Source organism: Notamacropus eugenii, chromosome 2 (genome assembly GCF_028372415.1).
Source record: "Notamacropus eugenii isolate mMacEug1 chromosome 2, mMacEug1.pri_v2, whole genome shotgun sequence".
NCBI classification, from domain to species: Eukaryota; Metazoa; Chordata; class Mammalia; order Diprotodontia; family Macropodidae; genus Notamacropus; species Notamacropus eugenii.
In genome coordinates this window covers 105861935-105884572 of record NC_092873.1, presented here as the reverse complement: position 1 = coordinate 105884572, position 22638 = coordinate 105861935, and the positions used below count along the sequence as shown (strand labels likewise).

The window sequence follows — 22638 nt, the reverse complement described above, 5'->3', positions numbered from 1 at the left end:
GGAGCAGGGCCTCCAGCCCAGCGTCTCCACCGTCATCCTTGGAAACAGCCCCCGCGGCCACAGCTGCTGAAGACCCAGAAGACAAAGCGCTTGTTTATCCAAAGGCTGATATAATTTTATCAGTGGAAATAGCGTTAAGGAAGAGGTGCTTCCCACGTGCTTTGCCTTTCCGTGGGACTTTCAGCTGAAATGTTCCACAGGCGTGGTCTGGAGCTCCTCGAGGGAAGAGCTGTTCGGGGTCTCCGTCGGGGTCTCCAGCGCTCAGCGCGGCGTCAGAGCTTCAGAAATGCTTTATCCCTCCATCCCTCGGGCACGCAGCACAATTCAAGACGACGTCTTCAAGATCCGCCAGCGAGCAGTCGTCAAGGACACACTGGGGCAGTCACCAAAGCGAAATGACCCCGGGGAGAGCGTGCTAAAAAGAAACGGCACTGCCGGGGAGGAAGCAAGCGAACGCCGGCCCGACAGGCCTCGCCAACAGGCTCTCACCGCACCACTTAGAGGGCCCACCGCGTGCGAAGACCGTAGGCCTGGTAGCGCCAGCGCACGCGCAGACGCAGAAGAAGGCCAAGCAGCCCTGGTTACCATGGTTATGGCTGGCGAGCCCCCAGCCACGACGCCCTGGACCGCCTCCGCGCTCGGGAGTCTGCGCAGAAGTTTCCGCTACGTTTTCCCCGTCCCTCCTCCTCCTCCTGCCCCTCCCAACACTAGTGCGGAGGCCGGAAGCGGCGCATCTGGCGCTCCGCCGCGGCTGCCGCTGCTTTGCCTTCCTCTTGCAGGCTCCGGAAGGAGCCGCGGCGGTCCCCCTGCCTCCGCTCCAGTCGCCGTCGTCATGGCGCTGGCCGTGCTGCGAGCCCTGGAGCCCTTCCCGGCTGAGGCTCCTCCGCTGGCGGTGCTGCTGCCGCCTGGGGGGCCGTGGCCGGCGGCGGGGCCGGCGGGCCTGGTGCTGGCGCTGAGGCCGGCGGGGGCGGGGCCGACGGGGCCGGCGCTGCTGGTGGCCGCGCTGGAGGGCCCCGGCGAGGGGCCCGGGCCGGAGCCCGAACCCGAGCCCGGCCCCCCGGAGCTGCTGGTGAGCCGGACGCTGCTGCGGCTCCTGGCGCTGGGGTCTGGCGCGCGAGTGCGGGCCCGGCCGGTGCGACGGCCTCCGGCGCTGGGCTGGGCCTTGCTGGGCGCCGCGCCGGGCTCGGGCTCCGGGACGGGTCCGCGAGCCGGGCCGGTGCTCGTGCGGCGCGGAGAGGCGCTGCCCGCGCTCGGCCCCCGGGTGCTGGAGACGCGGCCGGCGCTGCAAGGGCTGCTGGGCCCCGGCACGCGGCTGTCGGTGACCGAGCTCCGGGGACGGGCCGCCAAGGGGGGCCCCCTGCCCGGCGACAGCCGCCCCCCGTTGCCGGCCCCTCCCGTGGTGTCCTCCTTCGCGGCCCCGAGCGTGCCCAGGCGGCTGCGAGGCATCCTGAGCGGGGCTGGGGAGGCTCTGGGGGTCAGCAGGAGCTGCCTGCGGGGCCTCGGCCTCTTCCAGGGAGAGTGGGTGTGGGTAAGCCCGATCAGGGAAGGGGCACCAACCCCCCGACCTCACCTGGCCAAGATGCAAGTCCAGGACCCTCGCTGGAACCTCCCCGAGAAGCTGGGACCCGGGTCCTCGGAGCTGGGGGAGCCCCTCGCCGACGGGATGGCCCTGGTGCCTGCCAATCTGGCTTTCAATCTCTCCTGTGAACCCCTGGAAATCGGGGAGCTCAGCATTCAGGTGAGGACCAGGAGGTCCTTTCTCCCCAGCTCAGATTGGACTTTTATTGAGTTAGGAAACCAGACACCTGGAGCTCCTGGAGCCAGCTTCTTGGCTTTGGTTTCCATTTCTATATGATGAGATTACTGTTTTAGTAAGGGGTTAAGGTGTGAAGAATATATCCACATAAAACATTCATACATACACGCACACGTATACATCCAGAACTTGGGAGCTCTTGGAGTGGAAGTTGGAAATTCACGTTACAATTGTCATACATGAATAACATCCAGAAGCCTCACTTGCAGTGTGCTTAATATCTGCGGAGCTGCAAAGATTACTGCTTTTAGGAGTTATATAGCTTCTTGCATTTATTGAGATGGCTGTCTCAAAATAGATTGATTTGGCAAGATGAAATATAATTAAATATCCCTGTGTATGTCACGGAAAATAATTGGTACTAGAGGTCAGAAAATGGCTCAGTAAAGAGAGTCATGGATTTGGAGTTTGTGTGGTATGGTGTCTTTGTTTTTGAAATAATGCATTAAAAGTTACTTGAATGCTAGGCCTTCATGCCTGTTCTGGCTCTAGAAATGAGTTTTCTATTCTTTGAATCCCAGTCGTGTTTCCTAATACTTATTTTTCTATGTGCCTCAGTTTCCTTCTCTGTAAAATGATGGAATTGGACTCTGATTTCTAAGGTCACTTCAACCTCTTAAGCTGTGATCTCATGTTTTAGGGATTACTCCATGTCTTTTAGGTGGGCAGAGGAAGACATTTAAGGGAGGAGAGCGTAGAGTACAAGTAGTTCTCATGCTAATCATTCTGCTGAGCTCCAACAGCCACCCTGAGATCTTGTCTCTTTGCCATAATCACGAATACACTGAACCTTGAGTTCCTTCTCAGGCCAATCACATGGACTTCTAGTGTTGTTGAAGTGGAAACTAAATACATCCCAATTATCTACTGAGATCTGATACTTCTACTAGCTCAGAACTACCTGAGGACATCAGAGGGATTTTCAGAGTCATGGTCGTAACTACGGACATTTTAAAAACTGAAGTGATGAATCAGAATAATACTGTATTCAAAGAGGAGAAAGACACTGCTTCTGTAGGTATATCAGGAAGGATTTCTGTTCCTGGGGGCAGCAGTCTAAGGATGATAGTCTTGAAGGGGGTTGATTCCCAGGTCTCATATCCCCGCATCTTTCTGGTTGGGTTCAAATCTGAATTAGTGGATAGAGGTGAGAAATAACAGGAATAACTCATCTGCATATGCACTTTAAGGTATAAAGTGTTTTGCACATATTATTGCATTTGAGCCTGCCATGTTGGTGAGGTAGGTACTGTCGATACTAGTTCCATTTTACAGATGAAAAAACTGAGGCTCGGAGATGTTATATACCTCTGATTATGCAAATAATATTTAAACAATAAGCTCTCCTGGCAAGGAGGGTGTAGTCTAGTCACCATGTAAAGGGAAGTCTGTAAAATGTTGATTGTTTCTCTAATAGAGATACTCAGAAGGATTCAAGAGTCCTGAGAACAGAGGAAGCTGCTCAGTGCTGTCTGGGCCTCCATTTGCCAGAGAGCTGCACATTGAAATTGTGTCCTCCCCCCACTACAGCACCAGTGGCAACTATGACCAGGCTCTTTATCAGCACTTTCAGACCCCCAGGTCAGCTCCCTAGCCTAAACAAAAAGATGTTTACCTCTGGTAGAAACAGAGCCTGGCATTTTGTATCAGACCTGTTCCCCTTCTTTCCTGAACTCCAGATGTAGATATGTCCATGTGACTGTTGAAGTTGCATTTTAGGAAGTATTGGGGTGGGAGATCCCATTTGGGATGCTGGGGAGGTAATGAAAGAGAGAGCTTATCTGTTATGCAGGAGATTGGGGACTTCACAAGAAACCCACTGCATCTCTTCTCTCTGGAAAACTCATATTCCTTTCTTTCCCATTTTTTCCACCTTTCAAAAGTTTCATTTCCCTCCAGTCCATTTGTATTAAATTGATCTCTGGGTGGACAGTTTGCCCCCTAAAGATAGTTTACCATGTCACCAACTTCCAGTTATGATCTCACTGGAACTTCTTTTGTGTTACAGGGTGGTCCAGGAAGGGGATATTCTGTGTGTACCAACAGCTGGACAAGCAGACGTCTTGGAAAGAAACCCAGAGAAACTGTTCAGGTATGCAGCTCTATCCTAAACCTTGAGAAGCTCCTACTAAGGCTGTAATATTTTTGCCCTCAAGTTTGGATGGTATGGTGTCTGTTGTTGGGCTAAAACATTAAGAATTACTTGAAAGCGTAGCCCTTCATGCCTTTTCTCGACCTGGGACTGAGGTTTCTATTCTAAACTCCACTGTTTTCTCATCGTTGACCTAATGTGTCTTCCTGAGTTGTTTCCTCTTCTTTACATATATATGACACAAGATAACCCAAAACTTGGAATCTGTTTAGGTAGGAAAGAGTACACATACTGTTCCTTGGGTCCATCCTCCAGAAGAAATGGCACTTGCTACTGAGGGAATGTCTTTTCTCCATTTATCTGTTCTTTACAATAGAAAGTTAGGCATCAGCCTGAGTCTTCCCCTCCTGACTTTGTGTGATTGTGACTGGGTGAATTAGCACTGCCCCAGGTCTCATCAGGTGAGAACAGTACCAAGCTTGAGTGTGGTTTGGGCTCTTGGCTAAAAAGAGAGTTGGTGGTTTCTCCCCAGCCATTCATCCCTCCACTGTATTGGAGTACAGGCCCCAATCCCATGCCTTGTTTTGTCCATTGTAAGTATTAAGTAAGTGTTTACTGAGTAGTATGTTTGTAACAGAGTTAAAATGCTTTTTCAAAGGCAGAAAGATTTGGAGCTGTGTGGCACAACCAGGTCTGGTAGAACTCTTGGGCTTTAGACCAGCCACATGGAAGGTGAAGCTCACCTCACTCTTCCTAGAGAGGTTATTTATCCAAGGCCACTCAGCATGTCAAGACTAAGAGTCTGGTGCTTTGACATTCAGGCCAGTGTCCTATTCCAGGAAGGTCCTGGCAGTGACTTCAGCATACACACATCTCATCAGTGATCCTGGGCCCTGGCCTTTGTTCTCTGCTTGTGTTGTTTGTTAGTGTGTTTACACTTAGTTGTTACCTGACAGCCCAGCTGTGTCAAGTGCTCTGACAATAGCTTTCCACACTGACCTTGGGGAATGACTGTAGGAGAGAGAGACAGAGACCTCCCAGTATTGGGAGGACCTAGTACACGTCTGGCTTCTTGGTCAGCCTCTTGTGCATTTTTTTCTCTGCTGTAGGCGCTTTCTCTCAGTGGCTTTTCTAACCATACTGCAGCCTTGTCCTTTGTAAGACCAGCCTTTGGGAATTAAAAAAAAATAGAAGTGTGAAAATAAGTCCTTCTCAGCTACTGACCATTTATCCAACAAGCACTTGTTTTGCAACTGTTATGTATAAGACACTACTAGGCAGTAGGATGCAAAGTCAAAGATGAAAATAGACCCTTGCCTTAAGGAGTACATTCTACTTGAGGATGTGATGTCTATCAACAAGCATTAAGTGCATGCTATGTGCTAGGTGCTGGAGTTCCAGAGACAGAAGTGAAACCTTGCCCCCAAGAGGCTTATACTCTGTTGGCTGGGGCAGGGATGTATGTGACACAAAGTGTTTGCATATAAATCTATTAAAAATAAAAACGATCGTTTCAAGGATGAGGCACTAGCAGCTAGGGGGTCAGGAAAGACCTCATTCATTTAAGATGTGGTTCTTGAGCTGAGCTTTGAGGAAAACTAGGAATTCTAAGAGTTGAAGAGGCATGTTAGACAGACAGCATGTGCAGAGGCAGTGAGACAGCATGTCATGTGAGGTACAGCAGGAAGGCCAGTATGGTTGAACTGAGGAAGTAATGCATGATAAGCCTGAAAAAGGTAGGTTGAAGCTGAGGTAGATCAAAGGGCTTTAAATATCAGGATGGAGTATATTTGTAGAGGTAACAGTGCCTTCGTCAGACCTGTGCTTTAGGAATATAGTTTTGGTAGCTATATGGGTGATGGTTTGGACAGGACAGAGGTTTGAGGCAAGAAAACCATTTAGGAGGCTGTTAGGAATTGTACACAGATGAGTGAAACAAGATAATTTGAGGGAGAAAGCACGAACAACTACAAAGATCAGGAAAGTTCTTCTCGGAGGTCGCAGCTGGGTTAAGCCTTTTAGAAGAGTGGCAGTGAGGAGGAGCATTTGTTAGTAAGCATTTATTAGTTGCTTGCTATATACCAGGCACTGGGCTAGGTGCTGGAGACAGAAAAAAATGAAGCAGTGGGTGCTTTTCCAAGCTTGCCTTGGGAGAGGATGGGAGTAGAGCAGCATGAGCACCTGGGGAGGTAAGGAAAGGCTTCATTCAGATGCAGGCTGGCACAGCTGAGTCTTGAGGAAGACCAGTGATAAGAAGGAAGTTCATTCCAGACATTAGGGTGGCTGATGTAAGGTGTAGAAATGGAAAATGGAGGAACGGCAAGAAGGCCAGTGTGGCTGGAGCCTAGCGTTCAAGAAGGGGAATGGCATACAGTAAGGCTGGAAAGGTAGGTTGGGGTCAGGTTGTGAAGGACATTAAATGCCAAGCAGAGAAATTTATATTTGCTAGATGTGCTAGAGTGCTTCTGGAACTTAGCAAGGAAGTGTTGTACACTTGAGGAGAATCACTTTGGCCACCTGTGAAAGGTGGATTGGAGTGGGGAGAGACTTGAGGCATGGATACCAATTAGAAACCTTTTATGTCCAGCTGCAAAGTGAACTAGAGTGGGGTTTGTATGAGACATCTAAGTGGTAAAGTGGATAAAGTATTGGATTTGGAGTCCAGAAGACCTGAGTTTTAAATCCTGCCTCAGCTATTTAACTTGCTGTGGGACAAGCCATTTACCTTCTGCCATCCTCTTTTCATCTGTAAGATGGGAGTAATGATAGTACCAACTTCACACTGAGTCTTTGTGAATATCACATGACTTGCTGTGTAAATGTTAGCTCTTTATAATAATATATTTATAAGGGAGTGCAGAAGAGGGATGAGTTTGAGAGGGAAAGATGAGTTTTCTTTTAGACATGCCAGTTTAAAATACATGTGGCACTAGAGCTGGAATGCCAAGTTTGGGGAACAGCTAATAAGCTCTATACATCTTAAATTGAATAACTAACCATTAATAGGCTTTCCATAAGAATGCTGCAGACTCTTAAATGTAAAATTGAGCCTCAGAGACTGTTATTCCTATGTCAGGTCTGTTTCTGGGCCTCATCTATTCAGAGGCCTAACCAATTCACCTCTCTTCTCTGAGATGCTGGGTTCAGTTTGGGAAAGAGAAGTTTACCCCTTTCACCTTAAGAGACTGTAATGGAGAGGGAGTGGGATGAAGGCCCATTTTAACCTTAGGATAAGTGGGGATGAATGATTCATTTCTGTTCTTCAAGGATAGTCTAAGGAAGCTATCGTCTCCCAGTGTGGAGCTCTACGAACTGAGGCTGTCCACAAGCTTTTCTCCCCATCTCTCTCACTCACCTGATCTATAACACAACTCACTTGTATTCCAGCAGTATCCTGATTTATTTGCCTTTTCACCTAATTAGGTTATCAAGGGTATTCTCTGTCTAAGATAGTCTTATAACCTTATAATCTTCATGGATTATACAGGCATATTTCCATTTTTTTCCCTTTAAATGTCAAGGTGCAAGATATATTAGAATAGCCAGGATGCCAGATTAAAAACGCTGCACCAGAATTCGGCTTAGGAGTAATAATTATTAAAAGGATATAGAGTTTGTTTTATGTTCCAGTCTTTTACTATAAGCATTGTTAAGTATAAAGTGGGCCTCCTCCTCCCTTCCCTCATAGTCTTCTGGGACCATTTTTGCCTCCCATGACTAACAGGAATTGGACATTATAGCCTGAGAACTATGGGGATCTGTATCCCAGGGCTGTATTGTCAGATTAATTTGATATTTGAATTGAATGCCAGGAAATGTGAGTTCTTGTCTACTGGCTAGACACAACTAATCTAGATTTAGTTTTTCCTATCTGAAAAATGGGGTTAGTATCATTTGTTTTTCTCTTTCCAGTAGACAGCATTCATGTACCAACTTGGGGTGTGCTCTGCCTTCATTCTACAGGTGGCCTTTTCTCTTCTTCAAAGTGAAGACAACTGTTGGGGAGGCCCCAGAGGAACCAACCACTGCATATCTGGCTGATACAAGCCACACATCCTTGTACCTGGTGAGGCCTTTGGGGAGGAAGGGTAGAGTGGGGAGGCTGAGACAGAGTCTGCTATACCTGAGGCCCCTCTCTCATTACCATGCAGGTGGGTTCTACTCTGAGTTTTGTCCCATGGCTCCCTTCAGAGGGACAAGGTCTCTGGAGCAGCCTGTCCCCTCCAGGGCTGGAGACTTTAGTGATACAACTCTGTGACATCCTGAGGCCACGACTCCATCCTGGGTAAGAGAGAGAGGCTTTGGACCTTAGGTGAAGGATGACTTTGAGTTGGAGCTATGGGAGGGTCAAGAATGTGGTAGGGCAGCTAGGTGGTACAGTGGATAAGGTGCAGGGCCTGGAGTCAGGAAGACTCATTTCCCAGTTCAGATCTGGCCTCGGACACTTACTAGCTGTGTGACCCTGAGCAAGTCATTTAATCCTGTTTGCCTCCGTTTCCTCATCTGTAGAGTGAGCTGGAGAGGGAAATGGCAACCACTCTGGTATCTTTGCAAAGAAAACCCCAGAAGTGGTCACAAAGAGCCAGACATGACTGAAAGATGTGGTGCAAGGATGTGGTGCCATTGACTAGTATGCCTCAGGTGGCCAGGGTGGGAAAGGCTTCAGCAAGCCCTCCTGAAGCTGACCGAGCACAAGTCTGGGAGGATGAGCCCCTTGGCCTTCCTTCTGGAAAGAGGCAAATGAGAAAATTGACTCTCAGGCACAGGGACTCTTTCTATTACCCTTTTGAAGGAGACTGCCTTGTACATGTTCAGAGGGAAAAGTTTGAGAAAGCATAGGATAGACAGAGATCAAATTGAGCTTTTTATGGTTGCAGGGGTTCTTTGTTGACAGGGACCAGCAGCGTCCTCCTGCGGGGGCCACCGGGCAGTGGGAAGACCACAGCCATCACTGCTGCCTGTGGCCGTCTTGGGCTCCACTTATTCAAGGTAAGGGTGCCCACAGTCCTTTGGGTAGAGCCCCTGCTGCCTATGCTGCCGCACTGGCGAGCCCTTTGCCTCATAGGGAGGTGGAAGAGGCTTCCAGGACTTGCTGAGCAGCCTGGTGGGGTGGTCTGGAGCATGATGAGGACTAGGCCTTTTTCTCTTGCTTGTATTTGAGAAATCCAACAAGTGCCTGAGAGAGTACCTAAGGCAGTTTTATTCTTCAGTGTGGGGCATCCTTTGCTTATAGGCAGATTGCTCAAGGCTGTGTGCAGACACCAGTGCAGCAGTGGAGAGCAAGCTTCGGGCCACTTTCTCCCGGGCTCAGCTTTGCCGCCCATCTGTCCTGCTGCTGAGAGGTGTAGAACTCCTGGGCTGGGAACGGGATGGGCTGGGCGAGGATGCCCATGTGGTAGCTGTGCTTCGACATCTTCTTCTGAATAAGGATCCCCTCGTCAGGTATCCCCTCAGACCCACCATGGGAGCCTGGGACTGAGCTCTGGGGACTAGGCTAAGGAGCTAAGAACATTCTGACCCCTACCCCTTCTGCACCAATACACTCATCTGCCTCACTGCTGTTTGGCTACAGTCCGATTCATCGACACTGTGTATCAGTGCCCATTGTGCAGTGGACTTAGTCACATGCTAACTATTTTAGGGATATCCAGAGGAAGGGGAAGACTGTCACCACTTTGGGGAATCCTCAGTCTGTTTGGGGTGGGCTGGAACCAGAGCACTCCCCAAATGTTCTCAGCATAGTCCAACCTGGGGGTCTTCACACCCTTCCCTGGTTCCACCCCACTCCTCCTTTATACTGGCAGCAATGTTTAGAGTACTCAGTCCTGTCCTGAGCAGACACTCTAGCATCTGCTTCTCTCATTCCATAGTTCGCTACCTCTGCTGGTTGTGGCTACAACAAGCTGCCCCCAGAATGTGCCCCCTGATGTGCAGATAGCATTTCCTCATGAGCTGGAGGTCCCCATGCTGTCAGAGGAGCACCGGCTCAGCATCCTGCAGGCACTAACTGCCCACCTCCCTTTGGGCCAGGAAGTGAATCTGGCCCAGCTGGCAAGAAGGAGTGCAGTGAGTACCAGGGAAGGAGGGTCAGGAGTTAAGGGGCACAGGACCCCACAGGTTTCTTGGTAAGGCATTCAGTCCCATAACCCCATATATGAGGTGGTACTTGCTTCTGAACTGAAATTAGAAAACTCTCAGGGCATGGATGGACATCAAGGCACAGAATCTCTGAATTGCAAAGGAGCTCAAAGCTCAGCTAGGCCTAGTCATAGAACAGCCAAGACAACTTTCTCAGTGAGTGATTGTCGGGGTATTCTGGGACAGCCTATTCCACGTTGAGGCAGATCCAGATAAGAAGCTCTAGAACTGCTACTCCCCATGGCAACTGGAGCCAAGGAAAATGTACTTATTCATCTCCTTCACAGAGCATCTGAAAGGGGAAGTGGGGGTGGGGAGGTAGAGGCAAGACATTCCACCTGTCTCCCATGGCTCTCTTGCCCTTGTTCTCATCATACCTTCCCCAGGGCTTTGTGCTGGGTGATCTCTGTGCCCTGTTGGCCTACAGCAGCCGAGCAGCCTGCGCCAGGATCCAGACAGGGTGAGGGGCAAGGGGAGTTTGGGAAGGAGGAGGAGACAAGAAACTAGGAAGGTTAACAGGAATGGGGGCAGGGCTCAAGACACTGAAGAGAGAGAGAGAGACGCCCAGAGCCTTAGGAGTCCCAAATCATACCTTTTCTCTCTGTCGCTATTTCCTTGTTCAGTGTGATGGCTGCTGGCAGCTTGAGTGAGGAAGATGAGGGGGACTTGTGTACTGCTGGCTTTCCCATACTGGCAGAGGACTTTGGGGTGGCGCTGGAACAGCTACAGATGGCTCACTCTCAGGCCATTGGGGCCCCCAAGGTAGGGGTTCCAGACTTTATTGTAGGAAGAAATTAGTTCTGTCTTTTACGCTCAGTCAGAATGCCTCCCAACCCCCTGACATCCATCCTCTAGATCCCAGCAGTGTCATGGCAGGATGTGGGGGGCTTGCAGGATGTGAAGAGAGAGATTCTGGAAACAATTCAGCTTCCTCTGGAACACCCTGAGCTGCTGGACGTGGGGCTGAGGCGCTCAGGCCTTTTGCTGTATGGACCTCCAGGCACTGGAAAGACCCTCCTGGCAAAGGCTGTAGCCACTGAATGTAGCCTCACCTTCCTCAGGTAGGAACAAGGGACAGTAGACCTGATGGAGGAGGAGGAGAAGGGGGGACTCTAGACTGGGGACTCGAATTAGTTGGGGCTAAGGAGATATTGGGGAAGCCAAGTGCTCATGTTCATCCTTCTTCCCAGTGTGAAAGGTCCTGAACTCATCAATATGTATGTGGGCCAAAGTGAGGAGAACATTAGAGAAGGTGAGTCCTAACCTCCCACCCTGTTCTCTCTCTCTTCCTGCCCAGACTGCTCCTTCCTTGTCCCTTCCTTCAAGGATCAGTTAAAGGGCAATGTGATGAAGCACTGAATTCAAGGCCTAGCTCTGCCACTGATTGGCTGTGTGACTTTGGACAAGTCACTTCCTCTCTGATCTTCAAGTTCTTAGTCTGCCAGATAAGGCAGGTTCAGTGAGTGGTTAAGTTCCAGGCCCATCCCCACTGAGCCTCCACTTCAGACTTGGTGCTCCCAGTTTTCTAGCCTGTTGCCTTCCCTCCTCATCCCCATTTCCTCTTTTCCAGTGTTCTCCAGGGCTCGAGCTGCTGCCCCATGTATCATTTTTTTTGATGAGTTGGATTCTTTGGCTCCAAGTCGAGGGCGAAGCGGGGACTCTGGCGGTGTCATGGACCGGTGGGTGATGCTGCACCAGGAGTGAAACTGACTTCATGGGAGGCATTGAGGTTGGGGTAGCAGAACATACCTGCTCCAGGAGCTTCAGAAGGATGAGGGATGTCACACTGTCAAGTTCTGGGACCATAAGAGCAGGAGTCTCTCCTCCATTGGGTTCTTATAAAAGTAATATAATGAAGAACTTAGAGAGACTGTGGCCTGAAGATCACATAGAAGATCAAGGAAAGGGCTCAAGAGATGCCAAAAGGGGCTGGAGATGAGGAGCATGGGATGAGGAGAGCCTCCTTGGACAAGACCCGGGGATGTGGAAGAGGCACAGGAAAGGGTTGTGGACTGACTTGCTCTCTGCCCTTGGCTCTCACCCCTCTCATGTTCTATCTTTAACCCATACAGGGTGGTCTCCCAACTCCTGGCTGAGCTTGATGGCCTTCACAGCAGCCAAGAAGTGTTTGTAATTGGAGCTACCAATAGGCCTGATCTCCTAGATGGTGCGCTGCTGCGACCGGGCAGGTTTGTCCCATCCCTTACCCATCTCTCTCTGAGAAATCTGATCTACTTCAATTAACTCCTCATTTCCCATGATCATCTTGTTCTGCACTTCCTCTCAGGGCCAAACTTACCTAGCATTGGTATCAGCTGCCCAGTGGGCAACGCCTGCAGCCCACTAACCTCCCAGGAGCTCAGGCCTGGCCCATGGAGTTGGGGAATATAGCACCTGTTTGGTTGGGCTCCGAGGATTTACTAGCTGAATACCCTTCCCTGATCATTGCTCTCTCTGAAGGTTTGACAAGCTGGTGTTTGTGGGGCCGAGTGAAGATCGGGCTTCCCAGCTTCGGATTCTAAATGCCATCACCCGAAGGTATAGCCTAGGGGATGTGAGATGGTTATGTTTAGTGCCTGGGTGAGCCACTTTAGTACTGGTATAATGGAAAGTGCTCTCGATTTGGCATTAAAGACCTGGGTTTAAATTTGCTGGCCAGTGATGTCCCTTGGAGAGCTAAGGGTTAATTCCAGAAAAAGAATGCTTTCCAAAACACCATAACCATCCCCTCACTACCATCCCCTAACTCCCCATTCCAGGTTCAAGCTTGAGCCCTCTGTGAACCTGATGAGCGTCCTGGACCGATGCCCAGCCCAGCTGACTGGCGCTGATTTGTACTCCCTCTGTACTGATGCAGTGACAGCAGCTCTTAAGCGAAGGGTCCAGGACATTGAAGATGGTGAGGACTGAATCTTCCCCACCCCTAGGCTCAGTGGGATTGAGGGAGAAGCCCACCAGGTGGGCCAAACCACAGCCTCAGAGTACCACCCATGAGCCTCAGTAGGCAGAAATGGCAGTGGGAGACTTCAAGGGCAGAAAACAGAAGGGAGTCACTAGATGTGGAACAAAGGAAAGAGGGCTGAGTCACCTGTTTTGAGGCTTTTAAACCCTAAAGAGCCTGCAGCTGCTATTCTGGGGCACCATTGTGCCCAGAGACTGGAGGATGAGAAGATGACCAAAAGGAGGCCTTACTTAACTAGAAAACAGCAGTTGCCCATTCCCTCCTCCAGACAGAAGAGTTGACATACCTGCCTTCCCCTGTTTTCAGCTCCTGTTTGGGCCTTAGTCTGGAAAGCTCTGTCCTCTGTATCTGGAGCTCCAAGGGCAGCTGAAATTCTAGTCCTATCTACTTTCCTTCCCCTCTGTCATCTGTAGTTAAGAGGAACTTAACTTGATTTTCCTTGTCTTTCTCCTCCCCCACCCCAGGACTGGAGCCAGCTAATTCAGCACTACTTCTTACCATGGAAGACTTGGTCCAGGCTGCCATCCGGCTACAGCCATCTGTCTCGGAGCAGGAGCTACTCCGTTACAAGCGCATCCAGCGCAAATTTGCAGCCTGCTAAGATCGCTTTGGGCTGTACCCCTAGCCCTACCCTCTCCACCAGCCCTGGAACATCAGTGACCCATTGAAGTGGGCAGTGCATATCAGTCTTCTTCAGGCCACCTAACCCGGAGAAATTTCCTGGCCCAACTCTGCCGCCTTGTGGAAAGAGGGCACTGTCACTAAAGGGCATGAAGACCAAAGGTCTAAACTAAGAGGTCAGGGCTGCAGGGACCTGGGTAGGAGGGTCGTGGTAGGATCTGACAGAAAATCCTACTGTCCCAAGTTCATCCTTTATAGTGTTTGCCCAGTTTTGGAGTTTGAGCTCAGATCCTGCCCCCATACATTACTGTTGAGTGACCAATCATCACATCTGAGGCCTGGGTGAAGCATGCCTTCCCCAGTTTCTGATCAGAAACTCTAGGTATAAGACGAGACCTATCTTTTTAGATATGGCCTATGTGTTTTGTTGCTTTTGAGAGTTCTTTGGAGAAAAAGTTAGTGAGAAGTGACAGTGATAGTTTTTTTTTTTAAACATTAGTAAAATGTTTAAAAGAGTTGTGCTTGGTCTAGGCCCAGATAGGCATAGAGAAAGTGGAGGAAGAGTCCTGGTAATCAGCCCTGAGGCTAGAAATGGTATTCATTATCACTGTCCATTCTTTACTATTCCAGCCAAAAAGAGAAGTGTGTGCTGCCCTCTTCTGGTTTTGTAGGGGTGAGACAGGAGCTCAGGGACCCACAGACCCGTGGGGAAATTGGGACCAATGGATGTTATCCAGTCAAGGATCAGAGGTGACAATAGGAATCATAGAATTAATAGCTGAAATAGATCCAAGAAATCTTGTCCAGCCTCCTCACTTTACAGATAAGGAAACCAAGTCCTCGAAAAAAGCAGCTTGTCCAAAGTCCCATGCCAATATTCAACCCCCACACTGATTATTCTCAAGGGTCTCTCTTCTCTGTCTAGGGAACAGGATGGGATGTGAGCTTTGAGGGTCTGGAGTGCTCTGGATGCAGAGAGGGGCTGGTGAGGGGGCAATCGAAAGATGTCTTAGTGGCCAAGGGGGAGGGCACAGACTGTCAACACACAAACACAGAAGCAGAAAAGGTACTAATTCTGTATTATTTGTCCCCAAACCAAAGGTGAGGCCCACGGTACATCCCCTCCTCAGGACTCCACAAGCCTCTATTGCAGACTTTCCCTTGTAGGTTAATCCTATTTATTAGAAGGACTCTGATGGGTTTATGAAGTGCTTTGGTGGTGATTTAGCCAGTCTTCTTGAGCACATGGATAAAGTAGCAGGGTGCAGAGGATTGGCCAGGCTTGTAAGGTTTGAAGTCTCCAAGAACGCTGTGTTGGCACTGCCCCTGAAAGGCTTCCTGGAGGAGTTCCATGAAGGGTGCCAGGCAGTGAGGATAGTACGAGAGACGGAACTTACTGCAACAGGACCAAAGGTGTAGACAGGCATGAGAAGCTAGAGAGAGAATAGATTAGGGAGCAGAGGGGCAGAGGACATGGAGGGGGTGTCCTCAACAGGCTTTCGAGTTAGGCCCGAAAATTGCCTAGAAACATTGGGGGAAGATAAACCAGAGGAACGTGTCCAGGACCGGGGGAGCCCAGGCTCCCAACTTTACCCTCTCCCTTCTCCGAAAGAAGCCTGAGTACCTTAAGCCAAGGCTGCCATCTTGCCCGGTGCCAGGTACTTGGACAGTATAATCCAGGGTTACCATGTGAGCCTTGTTGTTCACAGTCAGCACTGATGTAGTGATATCCTTAGTCAGGTCACTCTGGATGACAGAAAAGGGAGCTATCAGTGCCCCCTACCCTCAGGCCTCCTCATGCTTACTTCATTCTAAAAGCCTTGACCTATTTATAGGTTCCTTCATAGAAATTTTCAGAAATCACGTTCCTATGTATTTCCTCTCTCCATTTCCTAGAACTCTACTGCCTCCCTCAAAAGGATCCTCTTATGTTCAGTTCCAGCTGATGCCCTTTACGCTCCCACCTCTCAGGTGTCCCCCAAGACTGTCCTGGGCCCTCTTCTTTGCTGTCGCTTTTGGTGATCTCCACTCCCATGGGCTCAATTTTTATCTGCAGATAATTCAAACACTGGTTGTGTGACACTGCAGAGTCACCTTTCTATAGCTCAGTTTGCTTATCTATAAAATGAAGGGTTGGATTTGATGGCTTCTGACATCCCTCCTAGCTCTAAATCTGTCATTGTGACAAGCAGATTTGAATTTCTAATTTTAATCTACATCGCCAAACTGTCTTTTGAACATCTTTTAACATAATGTGCCACAGGCATCTCAAACAACATGTTTAAAAGAAAACTTGCCCCCTAAACCTCCCCCTTTTCTTGACTCCCTTAGCCTTAAGGACCCTATTAAGTCTCCAGGTCAGCCAAGCTCATAGCCTTGATGTTGTCCTCGACTCTGCACTCTTACCCCATAATGTCTAATCTGTTGCACCTTGTCATTTCCACCTTCACCACATCTCTCATATACATCCCTTTTCCACACAGCCATGACCCTAGTCCAGGACCACATCACCCACACTCAGCTGTCAAAGTGATTCTTTTAAAAGTATGGTTCTGACCATGTTACCTCGCTGGCTTTGTGCGCACCAGTGGTTCCCCATTATCTCCAGTATCAAATATGAAGTTCTGTGCTAGCTAGGTGGTGAAGTGGATGTCAGGAGGACTTGAATTCAAATCCAGCCTTACACTTAGCTGTTGACCCTGGGCAAGTCGTTGAACCCCAGTTGCCTCAAAAAGAAAATTCTCTAGTTGGCATATAAAGCATTTCATACCCTAGGTTCTTTCTACTTTTCCACTCTTTTTATACCTTATTCCTCTCAAACTCTGCAGCCCAGCCTGCTGACTCTGGCTCCTTGATACAGCACACACTCTCAGCCATCCCTGTATCTCTACACTGGCTGGCCCTTTCTTCACCTTAGCTTCTTAGCTTCCCTGGCCTCCTCAAACCTCAGCTCAGATCTCACCTGCCAGTCGACTTTCTCATTCCCCAGGTGCTAGTGCCTTCCTCTCAGTTTACCTTCCATCTACTCTGTGTGTGTCTTGTCCGTACCTAATTATTCACAGGTTGTCTCCCCTATTGGAATGTGAGCTCCTTGATAGTAGGACTGGCGTTTTCTTCTTTGTGTCAGTGCTTGGTGCGCTCAATAAATGTTTATTAACTGTCCCCTCCCAGCTCCTCATTTCTTTATTGGCTCCTGTTGCATTACTACCTTCGACTTCTGCTGCTCAGCACCCATTCACTCCCTCCCTCTCATGAGCCACACCTTGTAGTAGATGTTCTTGCCAGGTGGGGCACAGCCAGTGCTGAGGATGTGGTCATAGTTTCGGTGGTCAATAACCAGTAGGCCTCCAGGCCGCACCATACCTGCAATGTTCTTCAGAGCCAGTTTATGCTCGCTCTGGTCACCTGAGCTCAGAACAATGGGTGAAAGAAATTCTCAGTAGCCCAGCTCCTTCCTCTCATTCCCGACCCACCCTTACTGGCCCTTTGGGCCTAGGACAGGAATGAAGAATGGGAATTATGTCTTTGCAGGAGACTGCCTGGGGAGAAGAGGAGCGTGCGCGCGCGTGTGTGTGTGTGTGTGTGTGTGTGTGTGTGTGTGTGTGTGTCTAGACTTGGACTTTGGGGGAGAGGATATAATGAAGGGGATGGGTGTAGAACTTAGGGGTCAAGGGAGCAGTCAGTAATTGGGAGGGGGAACTAATCTGTTGGGAAGGTGACCTGTAGCCCCATTTCTCACCTTTGCAGTCTGGCAAGTGGGCAAAACTGTTCCCTAGGCAGATAACAGCATCAAAGCCCCCCTCTGCTGGCAGGGGCACATCTTTTTTCAGGGTCAGCCAGTTGGCCTCTTCAATGACTAAGGGAATAGAGGAGTAGAAGATGCCACCATTTCCATGGGTACCAGAAATGCTCCATATTCCATATTGGCCAACAAACCTGAACAACAGGCTTTCCGCTGTAGTCCTGAAGAGGCAAGCAGCCACATGGGCTTCTTTTTGGGCAGGGGGGGAGAGGAGGGGATATACGTGGATCCCACCAAAGGAGTAAGGCATAGGTGCATTGGTACTCTCACTGTTAAATTTTCAGTATAAACACACCACAGAAATTGGCAAATGACAGGAATATGGATTTGGTTTACAGTTTTGTTGATTGTCTAGACTTAGGAAAGTGATGGAGAAAATGCTGTGATTAAACCAAAAAGGGTGTTGAGTGTAAGCTCCCAGAACTTACTAAACGTTAGTGCACTCCTGGACTAAAGTAGCGATTTAGGGACGTAAAAGTAGAGGGCCCCCACAGGGAGGGTAGGGGTAGGGCAGAGCCAGTAAGGAGGGATCTAAAGGACAGAGATTATGGCTGCTGAGCTCCCTTGGCCCATCCAAGTAGCATGCAAGGAAAGGGTCCAGTAGAACTGGAAGAGCAGTTACAGAGTCACCTCTTTGGTTCCCATCCTCAGACCCTACCTCCTGTTTCCCTTTGCTATTTAAGTCTATTCCTTTGGGAGAAGTCAGAGGGAGCTGCTTTGCCATGGACAGAGGGAAACAATCACCATCCCCTTCGTTGTTTCCTCTACCCCAGGACCTTCCCTACTGGTTCTTATAAGGTTGTCACATCTGTAGGAAGCAGATAGCTGTCCTTTGCCCCATGAGTGGCGTCCTGACCTGTTGGGCTTTAGTCCTTACCTGGTCTAACGACAAGAATGATACCTCTTTCCCTGTTCCCATTCCCAAAGAGGTATCTTCCAGTTAGAAATAGCACTTCCAAGTTTCCAAAGCACTTACTACATCATTGTTTTCTCATTCAGTCCCTCTAACAACCTTACACAACATGCAAGGCAGTGATTAATAGCGACATTTGGCAAATGAGAAAACTGAGGCTGAAGAAGATTGAGAGATTTGTCTCAATGTCAGAGCTGAGTAAATGGCAGATGGAGGATTAAAAAGCGAATGGCCCAATCCCATGCCACCAAAGCAAGGAAGACAGGCAAAACTTTTAGAGACCCAAACCTCAGGGAAAATGAAGAGGGTTGGAGAAAAATTGAGGGCTAAGGACAAGGGACAGATCCCTGTGTCACCTCAAGAAGGCTTGGCTTTGAAGTCAACCATGGAAGGAGACACTAAGCCCTTAGGTCCCTGTCCTTAAGAGACAAGAGCCCCTGAAGGGAAGCTACAAAATTAAGGCATGAATCAGGAGCAGAGAAGGTAGAACAAGAAGAACCCAAAAATACTTCCTTGCAGACTCAGAGTTAAGAGCTAGAAGGAAAGTTAGATCTGATCACAGACTTTGGGGCTAGAGGTGGCAGCGATCTTGGAGGTCATCAGTGAGGTCTCAGCCTCTCATTTTACAGGGAGGAAAGGAGGCACAGAAAGGGGGAGCCTGCGGCCTCGAGGACACACGTGGCCTTCTAGGTCCTCGGGTGTGGCCTTTTGACAGAGTCCAGGTTTTACAGAACAAATCCTTTAATGAAGGGGATTTGGATTCAGTCAAAGGGCCGCACCTGAGGGGCTAGAGGACCCTATGTGGCCTCAAGGTCGCAGGCTCCCCAGCCCTCGGTGATATTCAGGGTCACAGCCTGGGGCAGTATTCCAGCTCCAGTCTTTACTAAGTCCACCACACTCACCTAGCTGCTCCATCTTTCTGCCCATTCCCACACTATCATTTTACAAGGAAGAAACTAAGGACCAGACAGAAGTGACTTGTTCTAAATCACACAGCAAGTCATGGCAGAACCAGGACTAGAATTCAGGTCCTCTGACACTTAGCTCAGAGTGCTTCGGAGGACAGTATGTGGAGGATGCTGGTTCTCTGTATGGCCCCTCTGTTCCTGTGCCAAGATCCCACATACCCCACTTGTCAAAGGCCTCCTCGTGACGACGGTTCCACCGTTCTTTCAGGGCATACTTGAGCATCTTGTCACTGGCGTCCACACTGGTCACTTTGAAGCCCTCTTCCACTAGCATGATGGAGTCCACCCTGTGCCAGGCCCAGCAGGCAATGACAGGATTGGACGGGGGGAGAGGAAGAGGGAAGGAAAGATGAGCCAGAGAAGATGGGGAGAATGATTGGAGGGAGAGGATTAGAAGGGTAGAGGGAGAGGAATGATGGAGACAAAGCAGGTTTTAGAAAGAACAGGGATAGAAAGGACAGTTTTAGAATGGGAACTGAGGGTCAAGGGAGAAACTGGGGACTAAGAAGACTAGAAGGAGGAACCCAACATTTGTGAGTTACCCCTGACATTGATCCCCCCCCACAACATACTTTTTACCCACTGAATCAAAAAACTTCAGAATTGGAAGGGAACCCAGAAGTCATCCAGTTTAACTCAGCCAAAGCATGACTCCCCTCTATAGCAACTCCAACAAGTGATCATCTCAGACAACATTTCAAGAACTCGTGACTTCCTTTCTCACAACCACCAGAGACAGTCCATTTTACTTTTGAAAAAAAGATCCTTTAACACCTTCCTAGTCTGTTTTCCACCATGCCCTTACTTCCAGCTCACCCCATTTCCCTTATATGTGCACCCCCACAACTCATGCCTATCTCACATACATGTCCATTTTTGCCATTCCCATCCCCTCTGTTTTCCCTGTTGCCATTCCCAAAGAGGTATCTTCCAGTTAGAGATCTACCCAATTTCTGATGACTTTCTACCAGGGCAGGATTTTTTCCACCTAGCTCCCTTCTGCCTCAGGAGCATTCTGGTCTCGCCTGTCCTCCAAACCTTTTTGACCCTGGTGTCCACCCCTACCTCCTGTGCTGTCCTTGCCCCAGCTTTACCCAGTGCCACAAGCCACATCAAGGACATGCTGGCAGCTGTGTTGACGCAGCAGCCCCAGGAGCCAGGCCTTGTATTCTGCTGTACGGCTTCGGGTGTCACCTATGTATAGCTGCCAGACCCGGGCTGCCTCCCCATCAGCAAACTGGTCCGGAAGTCCCTCAGCTGCCACTCCCAGGGAGCGAGTCCGGTACACACTGTCTGCCATCCTCTCAGTTCCACCTGGCCCCTCAGCCACCTGCCAAAGTTCTTATAAGGCTGCCCTGGCTCTTTCTGCCCTGCCTGCCTCACCTGTCCAATGGCAGGTGAGATCCAGGACACGCCCCCATCTGGTCTTCTCCCAGAGCCAGGAACCAGCTGTTCCTGATCTCCCAGACCCTGTGAATGGCCTTACTTCTTTCTATCCCTCCTCCCTAACTGCTAGCAAGAGAGGGGCATGTCATGTGGGAGATCTCCCCTCCAACTCGATCCCAGGTATCCAAGGGAAAGAGAAACAGAACACACCCAGGGATTCTGGGAACCAAGGATGGCAGGAAAGGCAAACTAGTTAACTCTCCAAGACCTCAGCTAGAAGGGATCAAGCTGTGTGTGTCAGGGGGTAACCATGTCTTTGTCCACATAGGCATCAGGCATGAAGTAGGAACAACAGATGAAGAATTGGGGGGTGGGTAGATGGATTAATGAATCAGAGTTAGGTCAGGTCATAATATCTTATCTCCAATTCATCTTACAACTCTTCCTCTCCATGTACCCCCATACTTGGAGGTAGTTATTATTCAAAGCAATTAGCCCAATTTCTTATATGTCTAACACAGCAAGCCAGCTCCTAGCTTCTCCAGGGCTTCTTCTGGTGAACTGGTCCAAGGCAGTAGGGTCTATAGAGGTGAGTGGGCTCTAGATGGGGGGAGGGGTTGGCATGGAACCAGCATATCAGCTTTAGAACATTGGACTTGAAGTGAGCAGAACTGGCTTCAGCATCATTTTTTTTTTTTTTTAAATCTGGTGGAAGATACAGAACTAGGTGGGAGTAGGCAGGGGAAATGGAGCTTAAATGTTTAGAGGGCAAGGGTGGCAGGGCTTGCAACACACAGAACTATTGTGTTACCAGGTTCTCCAAAGATCCCAGGATGTGGAGGGGAGGCAGGGCAGAGGTCAGAGAACATGTTACGAACATGGGAGAGGAGGAAGGGCTCCTGGCTGCTTAAACACCAAAGGAACAGTGATAGTCTAGTTGTTGAGGGGAAAGGTCAGGGTCATACTGGAGTCAAATTCTCTGCTACTACACAGGATTGGGCAGCCTGGCTGCCACCCCAGAAAGAGGCCAAACCTCTGCCTAAGAAATCAATGAAATAAATTCTGCATATAGAGGGATGGGCTCTCTCTCTCTCTCTAGCTTTTGCATAGAACAGTCTTTTCTAGTGAAAACTTTGAAAGTTATCAGATGTTGGCAAGAGAAACAGATTGAGGGGTCAAGGATGTGACCTGCTTACATTATGCCCAGCCTCAGTCCCTTCCCTACTTCACCTTCAGTTTTGTTCCGAGTGTCAGGCCCGGGTATCGAGGTCCAGAAGAGGGAAACTCCATACCCATGGGGAAACTGGGCCAGTTCTGGTGACTTTAGAAAAAGGTTCACTTGGGTCCCACCTCATCTAGGATATTAGGGGAGTGGCAGCAGGGCCCTGGTAGAAGTAATCTCTAAGGGCCAGGTTCTGCTTTTCTACAATCTGTGGCAGGAGAAATGTCCAGGCCAGAGAAGACAAGAAGCTTGCAATTCTCCAGGCCAAGGCTGCCTTAACTCCTCAGAGTGGGGGGAAGACTGGCTAGATGCTGGGACTTCTGAGTTCACAAAGGCACTCCATCATAGCCAGAGGCCTCTCAGTAATGCCCATTTGTTGGCCAGTGGGCCTGGACTTGGGCTGGATGGTGACAGGACAAAGTAGGGTCATTTTCAGTTCTAAATTTGAGGAGGCAACGATGGCAAGTCCTTCAGTATTCCTCATCCTAGATGATGGCTGCTACCTTTTTAAAGAGGAGGTGTGGGAGAACAAATCAAACCAGTTCCACAACTGTGCCCTGCACCATTAGTGCCAGGTGTTGGAGGCCCTGGGTCTGGCTGCTCCTGGTCTTGACTTCAGGACTAGCAGGGGAGGGACAAAAAGGGCCCCTTCACCTCCCCTAACTTCAGAGGGCATCATGTAAGGCGCAGGTGTTGGCTGGGGTGGGGGAGGAGAGTC

At 49.6% G+C, this 22638-nt stretch overlaps 2 protein-coding genes across 2 annotated transcripts; one reads left to right on the top strand and one right to left on the bottom strand.

The window, feature by feature from the left end:
• The first annotated feature begins 707 nt into the window (after positions 1–707).
• Positions 708–16791, top strand: PEX6 (peroxisomal biogenesis factor 6). The gene is made up of 17 exons (XM_072642188.1): positions 708–1738; positions 3234–3397; positions 3825–3908; positions 7872–7974; positions 8060–8193; positions 8786–8897; positions 9142–9350; positions 9779–9974; positions 10433–10506; positions 10670–10808; positions 10902–11107; positions 11237–11298; positions 11617–11725; positions 12119–12235; positions 12507–12584; positions 12806–12945; positions 13473–16791. The coding sequence occupies exons 1-17, from the start codon at positions 833–835 to the stop codon at positions 13607–13609; spliced, it is 2970 nt and encodes a 989-aa protein (XP_072498289.1). The 5' UTR covers positions 708–832; the 3' UTR covers positions 13610–16791.
• Positions 14692–20656, bottom strand: GNMT (glycine N-methyltransferase). The gene is made up of 6 exons (XM_072642189.1): positions 20407–20656; positions 19472–19599; positions 17369–17485; positions 16892–17034; positions 15254–15375; positions 14692–15025 (listed from the first exon to the last, which is right to left on the bottom strand). The coding sequence occupies exons 1-6, from the start codon at positions 20610–20612 to the stop codon at positions 14854–14856; spliced, it is 888 nt and encodes a 295-aa protein (XP_072498290.1). The 5' UTR covers positions 20613–20656; the 3' UTR covers positions 14692–14853.
• Positions 20657–22638: the final 1982 nt, after the last annotated feature.